This window comes from Podarcis muralis, chromosome 4 (genome assembly GCF_964188315.1).
Source record: "Podarcis muralis chromosome 4, rPodMur119.hap1.1, whole genome shotgun sequence".
Classification (NCBI taxonomy): Eukaryota; Metazoa; Chordata; class Lepidosauria; order Squamata; family Lacertidae; genus Podarcis; species Podarcis muralis.
Window position 1 is genome coordinate 17,876,587 of NC_135658.1, and position 18,515 is coordinate 17,895,101.

At 43.7% G+C, this 18,515-nt stretch overlaps 2 protein-coding genes across 7 annotated transcripts in view; one reads left to right on the forward strand and one right to left on the reverse strand.

The window, feature by feature from the left end:
• Positions 1-2,338: 2,338 nt before the first annotated feature.
• On the reverse strand, positions 2,339-8,811 carry CMTR2 (cap methyltransferase 2). Its single transcript, XM_028726060.2, has 2 exons — positions 8,586-8,811; positions 2,339-6,842 (listed from the first exon to the last, which is right to left on the reverse strand). Exon 2 carries the CDS (start codon positions 6,821-6,823, stop codon positions 4,541-4,543), a length of 2,283 nt encoding a protein of 760 aa, XP_028581893.2. The 5' UTR covers positions 6,824-6,842; positions 8,586-8,811; the 3' UTR covers positions 2,339-4,540.
• Positions 8,812-8,887: 76 nt separating this feature from the next.
• The window catches only part of CEP295 (centrosomal protein 295), a 43,135-nt gene continuing 33,507 nt past the window's right edge, over positions 8,888-18,515 (forward strand). For 3 of the 6 annotated variants that reach the window (XM_028726054.2, XM_077926996.1, XM_028726058.2), the window contains exons 1-6: positions 8,912-9,438; positions 13,607-13,739; positions 14,464-14,664; positions 15,679-15,803; positions 17,372-17,465; positions 18,214-18,348. In XM_028726054.2, coding sequence (XP_028581887.2) covers positions 13,632-13,739; positions 14,464-14,664; positions 15,679-15,803; positions 17,372-17,465; positions 18,214-18,348 — 663 coding nt within the window. In that variant the 5' untranslated portion in view covers positions 8,912-9,438; positions 13,607-13,631. Of the gene's footprint in view, positions 9,439-13,606; positions 13,740-14,463; positions 14,665-15,678; positions 15,804-17,371; positions 17,466-18,213; positions 18,349-18,515 lie in introns of those variants that run through there. The other 3 variants (XM_077926994.1, XM_077926995.1, XM_077926997.1) reach the window with 3 other exon arrangements.

The following is an 18,515-nucleotide window of genomic DNA, read 5'->3' on the forward strand; positions in this document are numbered from 1 at the left end:
GGAGAGATACCATATTTTTCGCTCTATAAGACGCACCCGACCATAAGACGCACCTAGTTTTAGAGGAGAACAAGAAAAAAAATATTCTCTCCCTCTCTGCGCAGTGCCCCTTCAGTGAAGTGGCAGAAGAAATGGAGCCCGTTTCTCCTCTCGCTTCGCTGAAGGGGCTCTGTGCAGAGAGGGAAAGCTGCGCAGTGCCTCTCCAGCGAAGTGAAGCCAGGACAGCAAGAGGGGTCAGTGCGCACCGATCCCGCTTGCTCTCCTGGCTTCAGGGATAGCCTCCCAAAGCCTCCGGAGTGCAGCGGGAGCACTCCCACTGTGCTCCGGAGGCTTCACGTTGCTTTCGCTGAAGCCATGGAGCCTCCATTCGCTCCATAAGATGCACACACATTTCCCCTTACTTTTTAGGCAGGGAAAAGTGTGTCTTATAGAGCGAAAAATACGGTAATTGTGCATTAGTCTTAGGCAGCGAACATCTGCTCTCGACACAGGTTTCGAAACTGCGTCTAGCAGGTCCTCTAAATTTGGAAGCCTGTCAGTCCCGCCAGGACGCATTGCCAGGAACAATAGTTCAAGCGAGGTTCCCGAGCAGCTGCAAGCACAGTGGATTGAGAGCTAATTGGCCTATTTATTGCAGATAATTATGCATATCGTTATAATTGAAGGAGCATCACTTTTATGGCTGCTGTGCGGCATCCCGGGCTTTTCAGGTCGATTGTAGTAGGGTTCTTTTTGAAAATGCACGTGGCAGATGCACAGCGTGGTCTGTGTGAAATAATTGTGCATATGCTTGCGGCATCTGAAGTTTTCCAGCTAATCTCCAGAGATGGAGAACATAATTATTTAGACCCAGCCTCTTACCTTCCTCTAAAATACTTGACTGCTGTGCAGATCCACCTGCTCTGGAGACAGGGGACAGGAAGCAATTTAAATGAGAGACTCAAATGGGACTTCTGCTTATATAGACACAGAGAACCTGACTCTCCAGGGGTCAATCTTTTGGTCTCGGAAATGGCACCACCTACAGACAAAAGGGAAGTGGCAGCAGGTTTGGGGGACTCCGGAAGTTTACAGAACTAGAAAAAAAATAAGGAGGAACCCACACTGCTCAATGGAGGCAGTGCAAACTTGGCAAGCATGGTGGTTGCTAGCTCCCTATTAGAGAGAAGGGGAACAGAAAATCAGGGGAATGGAATGGAGTCTCCTACTGGTTTCTCCTACTGGTTTTCACAAGACAGAGAAACTAGTAGGAGAACACTTCAATCTCCCAGGACATTCTATACAAGATCTCAAAGTAGCTGTTTTACTACAAAGGAATTTCAGAAATAGACTGGAAAGAGAAGCTGCTGAATTGCAACTCATTACGAAACTTAAAACCATGGAGAAACCTGGTCTGAACAAAGACATTGGATTCTTATCTCATTATACATGACAAAGCCATTTTTCACCTTCTCACCCCTTGCTTTTTCCTGTAAGACCTATTGCAGTCGTTAAGAGTCGTCAACAGGCTCATCACAGCTATCTGCCAATCACCCATTCCCACCACCCTTCTGAGTAATACCCCTCCCCACCTTCTCACTATATAGAAGGATCTGGCAACTTCTGTTTCAGTGTATCTGAAGAAGTGTGCATGCACACGAAAGCTCATACCAAGAACTAACTTAGTTGGTCTTTAAGGTGCTACTGGAAGGAATTTTTTTATTCTGTTTTGAGTTCCACAATGGACAAAAGGATGGATACAAATGACAAGCAGATCTCCACGCAGGCCTCATGCACATTCCTTTAACGTGGGACAACTTCTTTTCAGCCTAGCTTCCTCCACAACTTGTCGTGAGAATAAAGGAAGAAGGAAAAAAGAGGGACCCTCTCCTAATGTGGACATTAGTCAAAATTGCAAACAAAGGTGTTTCCATTTGGAGAAATTTGCACCGAATGCCTACAACTTCTAATGACGATTTTAAAAATATGTATCTCAGATTGCAATGGAAAATGCGAATAACTGAATTTAAGAAGTCCATCAGTATTGCCTGATGTGGACACCAGTTTGAGCGCAGCAAAAATATTAACTGGGTCAGCAGAAAGCATTATTCTCAGATAGAGTTAACATTACAGGCTAAAACTAACTGGAAGCAAAATGTTTATAACGAGTAAAACCCCACAAAAACCTTAAGTTATTTTGAAACTTCTATTACATTTTTATTTTTTTTTGCAATAACCCAATCAGTTCTACTTTTCTTCAGCAATTTCCAAACGTGTGGTGTTTCTTCACAGCCACAACAAGGTGTATTTTTTTTAAAAAAGTATACGCTTCAAGAAGAATCACACACAACACAGAAAATAAAAGAAAAATTGTATTTTCAAAATCATTTTTTCTTAGTTTCCTCTAGATCAAACTGTCTTGCTGTTCATAATTTACAAAGCTCAAAATAGAAATAAGAGTAGCCAAATCAAAGTAGCAACATGAGGCGCCGACCATTTGTTTCAAAACAATGTCAACCATCCTTTTGAAGCTTAAAATAAAGATTTTTTTAAAATAAAAGATCAAGGGAAAAACAACATCTGGAGATTCTTTTTTTTACCAAATCCATCTTACCAAGCACATCTGGAAACACCCAGTTTCCTCAAAATACACTACATTGAACTCACAGGTGAAAAGGAATGACAATTCTCTCTGGAAAATTTGTATCTGGAAAATGGGGGAAGCGTCAGAAGGTCAATGAGAGAGCCTGAGCTACAAGATTGTGGACACTTGTGGACCAATAATAACTTAGTTATTGGAAAAAGTAAAAGAAGTGTAACCTGGCAGGGAGAGGATGCATTTTACAGTGGCGAAACTGCACATCTTCGCTTTCCCTCTGCAACCATGATGCACTCAACACTGCTCATGCAGAGTGTTCCTCCTCTTCACCCTGCAGCCAGCACTACCAAAATCTGCTTCAGAGGGTTCCCCCAACCCTCTAGAGCAGATTTCTGGGGCACGTGGGAGGCTGCAAGGAGGAGAAAAGGAAGGGGAAGTCCTGTTGCGCAACCAGGAGGCCTATCCTCACTGTACAATGGCAGGGTTGGATACGGACATTAGCTCAAGGCCACAGGCACATTAGGAGCACAGTTTACTAGGAAGTGACGGCCTAGCCTCGTAGTGAAGGAGAGCTACACAGCTCCTGTCTGCTCTGGTAGGGCTTGCACAGGAGAACCTCCCAAGGGATCCTAATTTAAGGTATTTGTTTGGCAGTTGTGCAGAAGATACAACTTCTCAGGTGGAAAGGCTGCATGCAGCTTCCATAACAGCACTGGGAGTTTCAGCCAGCTGAATGCTCTCGCTGGTTGACAGATACTCAATAGCTGCTTGTTATTCACATGCTAACACTGCCTGAACAGCCCCTTGCTGGCCAATGTTCTTCCAGACCAGCTGCTCACAGCGTGGTTAGGATCCGATCCTGCAGCTCTGAGCCATCACAACACACTCATTGCGCCCGAATGAGGAAAGGGTGAACTGAAACCATGAAAAATGGAAAAATACGTCCAAGATTCACACTATCCCACATTAAACAGGCAGTTCCCAAACCAAAACAATGCCAGAATTCCATTTATCTAGTATTGCAAAGGGGAGGTGGAAGAAGAACAAAGGCCCGCCTTTGTCTGACAGACAGTAAGAGTCTACAGGGACTTTCCTGATGACTCAATCTTGTGACTTTTATGTTCATAACAGAAGCTCTTCCTGCACATTCACCTGAGTTCTGTCCCCGCTATGACCCTGGGGTCTGTTCTTAGAGAAACGCAGAAGGGTAATCCAGGACAGGAGTGGAAAGGCCTTGGAGAACTGGAAAAGTGGGTTAAATGTTTTACCGTAAGATCACATATGCTGAAACACTCAACAGCACTGAAAAGGCACAATTAGGTTCACAGTTAAAAGGGGTGTTTGAAGCAGATATACAAAATCCAGGCGAGTCTAGTGGAAGGGATGCCTTTAATTTCTAATACCACCGTAGAAGCACCTGTCAGATGCATGAACCAGCCAAGCAGGTACAGGTCTTTATCAAGTGATATCAGATGGGGCAACTCTGTCAAATGGGTCATTATTATTATTGCTGCTCTCCACAAAGGGCAACGATCAGTTGGGAAAGACTCAGGTGATTTGCTCTGCGCATGCAGCCACACAATGAGCATACACTTCCCAGCTATGTACTGCTCCAATTCAGCTGAAGGCACCTTTAATGGAAGCCAGTGCCACTTCTGAAGAAGCACTAAGCTAGGCAGATTTGGTCCCAACTTATAAGTCAGAGTTAGGCATAGAAAAGGACTATTTTTCCATTACAGCTGTGGCTCCTGTATAAGAAAATTTCCCCAGGGCCTCACAAGTTGTATATAAACAGAGACTAAAGCAGTAGGATAGTAAAGTACAAAGGACAGCAGAGGAGAACTTATTGTCTCAAAATACCATATATTAAAAAAGGGTTCCCTGTGGTTTAAAAAGAAGCATCCCCCCCCCCCAGCAGATAGGTGAAAAAGGGGGTGGCAACTTGCGGCTTTGAACGAAAAGTCATGTCATTTGCTGTTGCTCGATTTGGACAATCAAATGCAGCTGTCTCTTTGCAATGGCGGTATTTAGGTCCCACAGAAACTCCAGCAACTGCCCCTTTAGAAGGTTTTCCATAGGCACAAACTGCAACACTTGCTGCGGGGAGTCCGAGTCAAGCAGTACACCCATGAGCTTCTTTAGCTGCTGCAGGTATTGGAAAACCGGATCTGGAAGACCTTGGTAGCCAGCACAAAGCAGTACAGCGCTGGCCCCTAAGAGATGAGATGAGGTTGGGCAAGCAAACGAGATGTGCTGGAAACAACTGTGCAGAATGAAAACTAAGCCAGCAGTGAAGCGCGTAAAACAAGAAAGAAGGGGCAGGAGCAAACCGTCCCCTTCCTGAAGCTCTGGGAACGAACGCAAAAGGCACTCCAGGAGCTGCTGCTGGTATTTTGGTTCCCCGTCGTGAAGCAACGAACAGCTGAACGTTGAGAGTGATGCAGACTCCAAGCGTTTAACTTCCAAGCCAGATGGGCTGTTGGCATCACAAAGCAATGGGAAGCCTACAGTCAAGCACTTTCTTTGGCCAACGCAGCCTTCATTTGGAACCTCCATCAGTTCAGACAATTCAGACAGTATCAGTGACTCCGTAAGAACACTGCAAGATTGGCACTCTTGCTGTGCCAGGCTTCTGAGGGCGCCAACGCTTGCCCTGCCAACGAAAGATTTCTCAAGAGCTTCATTGAGGCTCTTCAGGACCTCACCATCACAGAAGGGAGAACACTTCACTCTTGGCAACCTCCGCCCCTCCAAGATGTACCATAACTGACACTCCAGGCTGCAAGAAGCCCCTTCCAAGATGCATTTTTTCCCGACGTTACCGAGGGAATGTTCTTCAGCCCATTGATTAAGACAGCCCTTGGCCACTTTCTCCTCCCATGTCAGAGACTCCAGAATCTTCCTCTCATTGTATGTGCAAAAGTATTTGTTCCTCTGCCCACACCATTTGGAGTTCATGCTACAGCCCGCACGGGGCTTCTTCACAAGCCAGTTATTTCTGGCAATAGGTTTCATCTGGAACCGCTTCAAGAAGAACTCGACGGCGCAATCCCGTAAAGCGTTCAGCCTCGCCTGCTCCACCTCGCCCATGCGCTCAAAGAGTCGGAGGTTCTCAGCAATGGTCTTGATTTGGTGCCTGTGGAAGAACGAACAGCACTCTTCGTGGACTTTGAGGAAAGATTCCGGAATGGAGTGTTGGGGGAAGAGGGCCTTCTCGACCATGTCCGTCCCAAAGTTCTGCATCATCTTGGACAAGAGCAAGTGAATGGCCTCCCTGCCCAAATAGTGAAGGCAGACCACATACACCTCAGAGTTCCCAGCTTTACTAGTGGCTGGTTTAAACACGTGAACCTCTTCGAAAGAGCAGTTCAGCAGATACAGCAAGCTAACAGAACAATGTTCAAACAGAGTGAACATCTTCAGAACGAAGGAGCCCCCGAGGCCAAGGGTCATTAAAGCCGTGACCGTTTCGCAGTAATGCAAAGAGGAAACCAGGGCTTCTTGCTCGCCTGGATTTCCTTGGCAATCAAAGCTCCCGTCGGATGTGACCAGGTGAACGGTGGCCATGTTGCTGATGAACTGCTGCAGTCCCGTGAGATGTTTGAGCGTCATCACATCCCCCGTGTTCTCAGGGCCAAAATACCACCAGGGCAGAGTGTTTGCAATAAGCCTGTCATCCATAATCATCATCAGGGTATCGTTTGCTTCATGGTACGGGTTCAAGGTATTAGCTACCCAATTCCAGTCGCAAGGGATGCGGTGAGACTTGAGGTAATGATTGAGGCTGGCTATGAAGGCGCCAGGAGCCTCACAGAGATGGACAGAGTTGAGTTCGCCATTTTGAAGAGCATCGCTTGGGAGGAGAGAGAAGCTGCCCAGGATCTCATGGAATTTGCACCAAGCTTGGGTACACAATTCAGCATTTACGGCTTGCTTGATGTGAGCAATGATCTTCCCTGCTTTGTTGGTGAAGGATGTGTGCTGATGCCACTCATCTAATTTCTTGTCGCTCAGCTGGTTTTTGACTTCATTCAGGGAATCCTTCAAGGAGGCAAGGGAACTGAACTCTTTGTGATCGCAGCTAAAAGCCTGGTTAGGATCCGGCAGCTGCCATTCATTGTTGGGTGGTTTGGTATACGAGAACTTCTTCCCAAAGAGCTTCTCGATTTCAGCAATGATATCAGAACCAAACTTGTCAAGGGTTGTGGTCTGCTCAGCATATGCTGCCTTCTTCTGCTTGTTCATTCTCAGACCGAGACAAACCCTGGAGAAAAGAGGAGAAAACCAAATGAGGAGGGAAAGGACTCAGGGGAGATCACCTGCTTTGCATGCAGATGATCCCAGCTTCAATCCCCAGAATCTCCAGGTAGGGCTGTGAATATCTCCTGTCTGAAATTTAGAGGAGTCGCTGTCAGTGTCAGTATGAACCTGGGGTTAGGAACCTTTTTCTTTCTCCCCCCCCAATTTTTTTCAATTAATTTTCCACATTTATAACAAATATAACATATAAAAGACACAAAACACATTACAATACTAAAAATAAAAAATAAAAACACTTATTACTTCTAAAATCCAAATTAACTTTCATTGTTATCTGATTTCCTCAAATCCCCGCTAACTGAATTTCATTGTGATACCTTTGTGACAGTTCTCCAATATCATCTTTCTAATACAATTAACTCCTTCCATTTACTATCTTCATCTCTTTTCTTATTAATTTAAATCCATATTACTACACAACATTCTTATTCTAGTCCTAGGCCTATTTGATACTTTCAAGTACCTTCTAATTATATGTGAGGAACCTTTTTCAGCCCAAGGACCGCATTATTTTCTGGACGACTTTTGGAGGGCCCCATGGCTGTGGTGGGTAGGACCAGAGGCGGAAGTAGGCAGTGCATCAAAAGTAAACTTTACCTTTGTACTGTAAGCTGGTTTCTACTCTATCCTCCACCCAATATCAGACAAGGAGGCAATGTCAGACTTCAAGACCACATTCCAGATAAAGAAACCCAGGGTGTGAAGTGAGCAGTGGGGAAAGCTCTGAGGATCAAATAAAGGGGTGGGGGATACATTTGGCCCCCAGGCCTGAAGCCCCTCACTCCTGGTATACACAGTGCTCAGCTAGATGGGCATTGTAAAGCAGCTATACGGGAGAGGGTTTTCGAGGAGGGGGACGTTTAGTAATGGTTGATAAGCTCTGCTGACAGGCCGTTCCTCTGGCGTGTGATGGGAGTTGTAGCCCAGCAACTAGAGAGCCAGAAAGTCAAGGCATAGCAATAACAGGCTCTACTAATGGCCCATGGACTGCAAGAAGATCAAACCTCTCCATTCTGAAGGAAATCAGCCCTGAGTGCTCACTGGAAGGACAGATCATGAAGCTGAGGCTCCAATGCTTTGGCCACCTCATGAGAAGAGAAGACTCCCCGGAAAAGACCCTGATGTTGGGAAAGATGGAGGGCACAAGGAGAAGGGGACGACAAGAGGACGAGATGGTTGGACAGTGTTCTGGAAGCTACCAGCATGAGTTTGACCAAACTGTGGGAGGCAGTGGAAGACAGGAGTGCCTGGCGTGCTCTGGTCCATGGGGTCATGAAGAGTCGGACACAACTAAACGACTAAACAACAACCACCAATAGTCCAAATCTGCACCCCAGTTTTGGCAAAACGCCCCCTGCATGATTTCTGTGACAAGCACTCAGGGCCTATGTAACTACACGACACAATTCCCAAAGGCAAATGAAGTTGTTTTTTGAAAGCCACTGAAGCAAGAAGTCAGGTATGCATCACATATCCAAGGAGCACACGCTTCTTGTAATTCGCACGTTAAGCTAGCGACAGCAAAGTATGCGTGTACGTTCATTAACGCGGACAAGACCTCGACCCCGCCCCTTCCGCTACAACCATGCATTCAAAGAGGATCTCCTTTTGATCTCCAATCAATACCCATGACGAATGAGGGGGGGAAAAACACCAAACCATTATCCGTGTAATTAAAAGTATTCACCCCCTACGCTGAAAACCCTCGCCAACAGCTGCGCATGCGTGCTTCCCTTTATGGGTGAAGCCGGGAGAACGCGCCTTCCACTTCCGCGCAGGCGCACTTCGAGGCTCTAGTCGTTTTCCCTTTCGGGTCCGCACTGTGAAACCGCCTCTCCTCTCGCCTTTTCCGGACCAGCCGCGCACGCGCAGAACGCTTTCCTCCTACCACCCTGTCGCGAGAGCCCGCCCGGTTTCCCGCGCGGCTTGGGCGGTTTCCACCCACCGGCCAATCGGAGAAGGCATGTGGGGGGCGGGGCGGAAAGGCGGTTTGGGCCGGCGGATGTGACGTCGGCAGCGGCGACCAGAGGCGGAAACTCTTGTGAGGGGGGCGAGGCTGTTCGGAGAGTCCGTTTTAATGAAGAACCTCGCGGGCGGCGTTAAGGCCAACGTAGGTATGGAGGCATAAGCCGCTTTGTGAGGCCCGCCCGAAAAATAATATATAAATATTGTAGAGAAATGGCAATAAATTGAATAAGTAAGCTTTCATGAGCCACGGGCCACTTTTTATCAGATGCATGAAGTGATGTATCCGAGTGTTTACGGCTAGCATAACAAGAGCAGTTGGGAATCTGCTGAGGGGATCGATGTTCAGCTCTTCCTCTACCCTCTTCGGCCCAATATGAATCGGCACATTGTAATCAACTGCACGTCCGCCACGTTAGGTGACTAACTTTAAGTACCTGGCAAAGTAGGTTGTGACCCATGGAAGCTTATTGGAGGAATCTGCACAGGAGCGAAGAGGAGGAGATCTCAAAAGCACGTTCAGAAAATTACAGTGAAGCCCAATTTCATTTTTAAGTAGCAGGACTCACTCAGAGGTAAGAATTCGCCCCTCTCCTTGTACATTTGTTTTGGGGCAGAGATCCTGACTTTGCCTTAAACTGAAGTTCCCTATTACAAAAAGAAAAAAAAGACCAACTAAGTTTTTTATTGGTATGAGCTTTCATGTTCACGCACACTTCTTCTGATACAGTGGTACCTCTAGATACGAACGGGATCCGTTCCGGAGCCCCGTTCATATCTAGAAGTAAACGTAACTAGCGACGGCACGTCTGTGCACGCGCGCGTCGCTTTTCGCCGCTTCTGCGCATGTGCGTGGTGTCATTTTGAGCGTCTGTGCATGCGCAAGCGGCAAAACCCGGAAGTAACGCACGCCGTTACTTCTGGGTTGTCGAGGAGCGCAACTCGAACGCGCTCAACTCAAAGTGTATTCAACCCGAGGTATGACTGTACACTGAAACAGAAGTCAGAAGACCCTTATATATAGTGAGAGGGTGGGGAGGGGTATTACTCAGAAGGGTGGTGGGAATGGGTGATTATGTTCAAACCCTGTTTTGTGTCAGATAATCTGCTTATTATCCTGGTTAGTTAACATTATGCTGGTTTGTGTGTCGCCGGAAATTCTGCTTTAAAACAAGCCCTGTGAGAGAGAGGAGTGTGGCGGGGTGTGGGAAGGAATATACCAGCTCAGAATTGGTTTCCAGCTTCATAAACTGGTTTGTGGGATGTACTTCTGAACAAAGCCATTCAATCAAATGCCCCTCAAGAAGAACCATACTATTCTAAATGCATTAGTACTTAATGCACTGTTTTTAGGGCACCTTGGGAGTCTTTACTTCTCTTTATTTAAACAGTAGCATATATTGGATCTCGATAAATTTGCTAATTTTTAAGGTACCATAAGACTTGTTAATACATGTAGGAATTCACGTTAAATCTTAGTATACTCGGAGAAGAGTATACTAAGTAAACAGTTTCTTCAACAGTTTTCAATATGTGTAGCGTTATTGCGAAATATAGGGACGCGGGTGGCGCTGTGGGTTAAACCACAGAGCCTAGGACTTGCCGATCAGAAGGTCGGCGGTTCGAATCCCCGTGATGGGGTGAGCTCCCATTGCTCAGTCACTGCTCCTGCCAACCTAGCAGTTCGAAAGCATGTCAAAGTGCAAGTAGATAAATAGGTATCGCTCTGGAGGGAAGGTAAACTGTGTTTCTGTGCACTGCTCTGGTTCGCCAGAAGTGGCTTAGTCATGTTGGCCACATGACCGAGCTGTACGCCGGCTCCCTCGGCCAATAAAGCGGGATGAGCACCGCAACCCCAGAGTCGGTCACGCCTGGACCTAATGGTCAGGGGTCCCTTTACCTTTACTATTGTGTAATATATGTGAATTAGCTTTTAGAATGCTTCAGATTTGATATAGATGCTGAATGTTAATTTGCTATTCTTTGCTTATTTTGCCCTCACAAAAACCTCAGTTTGAGAGGGAATAGCTTTTCCAAGGATGCTTGGCTAATAGCAATGAGAGAAAATACTTGGGGGATAACGTATCACTGAAAAACAGCACAGTACCAATGAAGTATATTCTTATACAGTATGCCCAGTGTAAATTGGGGGTTGAGCGGGCAGGTGTTATTGTTTTGCAAACTCCCAATTCTGCAATTCTGCATCCACTAGTCACATTTGACCTCTACCGCTCCATAACTCTGCCTCTGAACCAGACATGGTTCTTTATTATTTATTATGTTGAGTTTTCTCACTTCATTTTAAAGACTTACAAGGATTCATCACTAATAACTGATTTGCAGCTCATGAGGAATTCAGATTTGCTGTATGTACACCAGTGTTAGTTGCCTGTAAATACTTTCATACATGTGCCATAAACTGTGATTGTGTTGTATAGTGTAGGGCGTGTGTCATGCTTTCTTGCTTTATGGCATGAATAAGACAAGGCAAACTGTTCCCAGATGTCAGAAACGAATGGGGCCTTTTGGGTTGTGGTGCCAAGCCTTTGAAATACCCTTTCTCTTTCCATCTTGGGGGGGGGGCTATGCCTTATGACCTTTGGAAAGAGGTTGAAAACATTGTTCTCCAAAGCTTTTAATGAAACCAAGCACTGTTTCTTACTCTGACATCTTTCGTTGTTTCTTTCAATTGTTAATTGTTTTAACTGCTCTTACCTTGCTTTTTGTGATTTTATATTGTTAGTGATTTCACTAAGCATCATGATCAAGAGGCAAGATCAAAATACTTCAAATCAGGATTAGGGATCATCTGGTCAGCCCCAATCACCATGGCCAATGGTTACGGATAAGGGAGTTCTAGACCAAGAACACTTCGGCAGACATAGGCTTTCCTCATTCCTGCCTTAGATCAATAACATACATTTGTTGCAACATTGTGAATTAGCCTTGAGCATGATTTTTAAACTGGGGTTCCTGAATCCAATCTTACTGGTGTCCCAACTATATCTTGATGTTGATTCCAGGGCTGATATAGAATTGGTTCCTGTTCAACAAGGAAATTAATTTTAGTTAAAAATAAGCATGCACACCACAAATACATTGTGCAATCCTATGCTTTTTATTTAGAAGTATGTCACCCTGAACTAATCAGGGCTTACTTTCTAGCAAGTTTGTTGAGGATTGCATTATTAGTTCTCTTAAGCTAAGCTCCCTTCACTGTGAACATGTTTAAATATGCTCTCCCTCCTCCCCAACTGTGTTTTCTTTGAACTGTTTTCCATTTTATAGAAGATGCTCTGTGAGTTTCTACAGTGTAAGTGACTTTTGACTGTTTACCCTTCATAGCATTGGGTGGGCTTTGGAAATGCTGGGCTCTGATGTGGCTGCTGTTCTCAGAATAGCAACATGCCCTAAGGCAGCAAGCAGGTTTCTCTTCATTTTGAAATGTTTTATAAGCAACAGCTAATTTTGCATGAATATGATTAAGTGTTAGCAAGGGCAGGTTAACTGTCAATGCGTGGGGTTTTTGTCATTTATTTTGGAGCCTTAGGGCAGTAAAACAAAAAGCTATTTTGCCTCAAGCCACTGTAGTCAGAGAAGACTTATGTTCTGGAGAATCCTCATTGTATTGATATTTGTCACTTCAATGCAAATGTCTGCTTTTCATTTTTCTTTTTTTCCTTTTTTACATAGTTAAAATTCTTTTTTTTTACACAAGGTTAGAAAGCTCCCAAGACAGTCTTGTTTGAACATACCATGGGTAAAAGATGCATTAAGGAAGATCTTAAGATTTTGCTTGTTGGTCAAACTTTATGAAATTCTACCCACTGGAGGCCTTATGAACCCTCAGTGGTGCTTTTCTTTTGAAGCAGCTTGTGCGATACACTTTTGCTTTTGAAAAATGTAAGCTGAATCCTGTGCCCATTTATCCACCAGAGCAATTACATATCTGTGTGAGTTCTGAAGTATGGAGGGAATATGCCCCAAAGGCAGCGTGACCTTGAGGTGCATTCATATTGCTTGTTATATTTTCAGCTCTCCTGGAAAGCTTTAGCTCAGTTCTTCAGAACAGCATTTTGATTGCGGTGAGAAATTTGAAAACAAGATGACAGTGTGTCTGAAAAGCATGGTGACAAGTAATCAAACCCCATTCATTTTACTTTCTCTTTTATTTTTGTGCACACTTCATTACTTTTAAAAGCATTCCATTTGAAAGGGTGGAAGTAGTCTTCTTTATACGCTATTCGTGAAGTGAATGGGTGTTGTGCTTGCAGAAGGATGTACGGCTAAAACGTTCAGCATTTGCTTAGAAGATTGTATGCCATATTGAAGAGGGCTAAATATGTATTGGGTAAAAAAAAGAACTAGAATTTAATTTCATTGATGGCTGTAGAGAAATGGCTCAAAACTAATGTTAGTTCATTCTTATGACTTGCACATTGTTCATGTTAATTATAGTCAGGTGGTGCCAATGCCAGACAGCGTTCTCCACTACCCACAATAAAGTTATTTGGATTGGTTTGGATTGGTAGATAGAGGAAGGCAGGTATGCCTACAGAAGGTTAGCTGATTAATCTCAGTCTCATTTCCTGCCCATGCTGTTGTCTTACCTGAACATAATTATTGCTGTGAGAATAAGCTTTTTGGTTCCTGTTGCAGACACCTGTTAATTTTGTGCTTTATCTTCACTAAGTTAGAGTGAAACGAAGTTTATTCCTGTTGTATTTTGTTTTGCTAATGCAGAATAGAACATCACACGTCTGCAAAGATGAAAAGAAAAGTGGCCAAAGCTGTGGGACTTAGACTTAGTCCTAATGAAGAAGCTCAGCTGCTGAAAGAAGAACATGAAAGGAGAAGGAAATTAAGGCTACAGCAGGTGTGTTTGCATTGTTGGGAATGGCCTTCCTTTAGGCCAGGGTTTCCCAAGCTTGGGTCTCCAGACTACAGGTCCCATCATGTTTGACCACTGGTCTTGCTAGCTGGGGATGATGGGAGTTGTAGTCCAACAACAGCTGGAGACCCAAGCTTGGGAAACCCTGCATTAGACAATTGAATCTGCAGGCTTCCACATTTTCATTCTGCATGGGAGCAGACTGATTCTGAGTCTGACAAGCTGTAGCATTTGCCCCAACCTGGGAGCTGCAGAGATGGAAGGGGATCCTATCTTCAGTTGTATGGCAATTCTTGCCCCCCTCTCTGGTTCCATGGTTGAGAGAAGAGCTGTCCATTGTGTCACCAAGACACCAGAGCCCTTCAGCCACATATACTTTCCCACTCAGGAGGAAAAAAGGGTAGAGAGAACTTGACTACAGTGTTGCTGAGGTGTCAGCTACACAAGGTCAAATTAGCTAGGGATGATAGGAGTTGTAGTCCCAAAACATCTGGAGGGCCAAGTTTGCCTATGCCTGTTCTATTTCCTTGTTGCTGGCCCTCATTTCACAGGTGTCCTATTTGTCAAGAAGCAGATAACGGTCTAGCATAGTAAAGCAAGTGGGTTTAAGTATGGTGAACAAAGAATTCAAGTAAAATAACAATTTAAAAAGAAGTCTACAGTCCTCTACAAAATATAAAATCATCAACAAATATATTTTTCCCTCCAGGTTAGAGAGCAGGAGAAGAATATTGCTTTGCAGATAAGGCAAGATGTTAAGCAGAGAAGAGATGAGCAGCTGCATCACTTGGCAGAAGAACTGAAAGCAGAGTGGCAGAGAGCACAAGATGAAAAGATTCGAGCCTTGGAAAAGCTTTATCTGTCAAGCTTAAGAGCTATAGGAGAAGGGCATAGACAAGCAAAGGAAAATGTAGGTAAATTATGGATGTGATACTATAGCAACCAAGACTTTCTGCAAATATCTACTCAACTGAAATTAGAAAAGCTGTATATTTTACTAATATATATGTAATCGTGTACTAATAAAACAAAGTTGGCAGGTGTTGCTTTTTTCTTACATCTGTATTTGTGAAGGAAGACATATGGAAATTCAGACTCTATGAATTTATGTGCCATACATTCAAACATGCAAATAGAGCAAAATAAGGCAAATAGTTAAATGTTGGGCAGGTGTAAAATGAAGGTAGTACACAGCTGTGCTGCAGACTTCAGTTTTGTTTGTCACGGGGGGTGGCACTACTTAATATGTTGATAATTGAAGTATGTTAAATCCTAGGATAAGTGGAGCTGTGAAATTGTTCAACTTGTATATTGAAGAGGCAGCTAATGACAAATTAGTGGATTTGAAATTTGTAATGATCATTGGAACCTTTGAAAGCGAATGAATGGGGAAATGGTGTGGAACGCTGATATTTACAAAGATGCTCCCATACTGAGAATAAACCTTGCTCTTTTATCAGTGCAAAATATTAATGCCATCAACATTTTGATCATTAAACGTCCACTTAAAGTGAAGCAAGTACTTAACATAGCACCATCTATAGAGACAAAGAAAAGGTATTAGAGTAAAATTCCAAAACTTTCAATGGAATTAGAAATTTCCATTTTACTCATAAGTTGATACAGTAGCTTTGCTCTGGTGGGTCCTGCTTCAATAGCAATGAGTATAGACCCAGTCCTGGTGGAAAGGCAGCCATTAGAGCTAACACTAGCTCCACAGCACATTTTGATGGCAAAATTACTCCTTAGATTGAGCCCCTGCAAACATTTTCTCTTAAAAGCTGGCACAAAAACAGGTCATGACATCTGCACAAAAGGGAAGTTTACCCGACGTCTTAGATACACTTTTAAGCTGTTTGAATTAAAATTCTGATGTTAATTTGTTTCTATGACAATTGTTCAACATATACATTTAATTTCAAAGGAACCGGATTTGGAGGCTCTGGCCAAGCTGGCAAAGGAAAGGAAACAAAGAGCAGAAAAGAGGCATAAGGAAGCGCTAAAGGAGCAGAAAAATAAAAAAGAGAAGTTGCTGAGGGAGCAAACAAGGTAAATTGTACATAAAATGAACCTTCACTGCTTTAATGTCTCAAAGTCTCTTGCATGTATGCATATGTAGGGTTGCACCTGGGTTCATGCTTTCAAGCTTTCCAGCCCCCTGCACAGCCCAATAGTGTCTCTTGAGTTGGGGCTACAGCAGAAGGAGGGAGGGCACGGGGCTGCCTTGCTTTGTTGTTGTTGTTTAGTCGTTTAGTCATGTCCGACTCTTCGTGACCCCATGGACCAGAGCACGCCAGGCACTTCTGTATTCCACTGCCTCATGCAGTTTGGTCAAAGTCATGCTGGTAGCTTCGAGAACACTGTCCAACCATCTCGTCCTCTGTCGTCCCCTTCTCCTTGTGCCCTCCATCTTTCCCAGCATCAGGGTCTTTTCCAGGGAGTCTTCTCTTCTCATGAGGTGGCCAAAGTATTGGAGCCTCAGCTTCAGGATCTGTCCTTCCAGTGAGCACTCAGGGCTGATTTCCTTCAGAATGGATACCTTGCTTTAGCACGTGCCTTTCCACTTACTCGTACTTTTGGCAGAACCTCTCAGTAATTATTAGGAATTGCATTTTCTGAAGAATATTACAGTTGTTTTTTGGAGGTTTTGTTTTGTTTTGCATTTCTGATATATTTCAACACACAAAAAACAACAACCCCAAAAGTAATAGCAAAAAGAAAATTACATATTACATATTCTATTACATTAAAAAAAACCAACGATCATTGATGGACTTCCCTTCCTCTCCTTCCATGGCTCCTTTTAACTTCCACTTCCTGAGATACATTGTTTGTGCTGTGCAAAGATACTCCTATAGCCCAATCCTATGTGTTTTCATTCTGCATTATGACATGCTGAAGTCACTGAGGCTTGCATGCAGTCGTGCATAGAATTACTGTCCTAACAGCATTGGATTTCTGTTTTGGTCTAAGGACTGCAACAGCTGTGCATTTATTTATTGCATTTATTTTTCCCACCTTTTGTCATAGAGCTCAATTGGTGTACGTAGGTCCCCTCCTCCCCGTTTTATTCTTGTAGCAACCCTGTGAGATAGGTTAGACTGAGAGTGAGTGACTGGCCCAAGGTCACACAGTGAGCTTCATGGCTGAGTGAGGACTTGAAACCTGGTCTCCTAGGTTCTAGTCTGACACTCTTACCATTACTGGCTCTTGTCTACAGACTAGTCTTACCCAACCTGTTGCCCTTCAGATGTTTGTGACTGCAACTTCCATAATTTCTATTGGCCATGTTGGTGGAGTTGTAGCCCAAAACATGTGGTATAGACCAGCCTATTCCTTTTTGTGGGAATTGGAAGGACAACGTAACAAAGGGATGCGTGTCAAAATAACCTGCAGGGTATTGTGGGAAGTTGCATTCTGCTCTGGTTCTCACCCTTTTAAAAAACACTTGTCACTGAGTTGGATAACAGCCTGCTGCCTCTTAGTTTTATTATCCTTGAAATTCAGTATATAGCCAACTAATAAAAATATTGATTATGTTTACTATTTGTTTGATTTAGCCATGCACAAAATCTGATTTGAATGTCTTATTTCTTGCCTTCCCCCTTCTAAACAAGGAGAGCAAATGCACGGAAGAATGCGTTGGATGTCGAAAAAGAGAGAGCTGCTAAAATTGCAAGCCTACCGCCTCCTCCCCCTCCCCCTTTTGAAGTGAGTATTCTTTTCAGAGACTTTAAAAGATGTTGGAGCCTAGCTGATTAAAAGTCTCTTCATAGGGACTAATGCATTCCTTTAAAAAAAATAATAATTAAAAAGTTAATTTTTTAAAAAAAAAGTTTAAGAGGCCTAGAAGTTGCGGATTATGTCACGGATTATGTCCGCAACCCAAGGTTCCGCTGTAGTAACAAAAACAATCCAGAGCTCTTCAGTGCTCCACAGACAACATTTTGGATAGCCTTATTTCTGCAAAGCTCATGGGTATAGAGAAGGATGAAGAGCCTAGGAAAATAGAGAGGTATACGGAACAAATGTGACAAAAGCTTTGCTGGGATCCTGATTTGACCCAGGGTTATTGATATGTTGCTTTGACTTGGGATGGGGAGAACTCCTGAATCACTTATATTTGCCTTCTTATTTGACCTTCCTACAGAGCTGTGCACACTCCTAGTATTTATTGTGCCGATCTCTAGCTACACTGCACTTCAATTTTGGGGGGAACCCAAACATTAGTATAAGAATAATGACACACAGATATTCATATAATCTTATAGCCTCGTATATGGGAAAATGTGGAGTCCCTCTTACAGACATGCCTAAATCTATCTCACTTTGGTCAGTTTTGGTGGGAGTTTGGAGACATCTGTCTTTAGATGGGTTTTACATTGTTTGTAATGGGTGACCTTGTACTGTTCATGTTCTTGGTTCCTATTAAAACAATTTTTTTCTTCAAACTTTTCAGAATATTGAGTTGAAGAGTGTTTCTACAGTCAAAGTCTGTGATACTGACACTTTTTCGATTACTCGCCATCATCTCTGTGATCTTCACCATCATCTCTGTGAACCATATGTAGATAGAGAAATGAACATAGACCAGGTGACTGATTTTTACTTTGCATGTGGCATACTTTGTGTAACAGCAGTAGCAGTATTCCAGAAGCACTTGCTGAATTTTTGCTGTCTGTTGTGGAAAATTGACAATCAGCATTAAGCATTGGGAAGCACAAATATTTGCCTTTCTGTTGTTCAACAGTTGGAATCCCA

What these genes read in the sequence shown, in the direction of transcription:
- CMTR2 (XM_028726060.2), bottom strand. Translation starts at nt 6,823, where the DNA reads ATGAACAAGCAGAAGAAGGCAGCATATGCTGAGCAGACCACAACCCTT.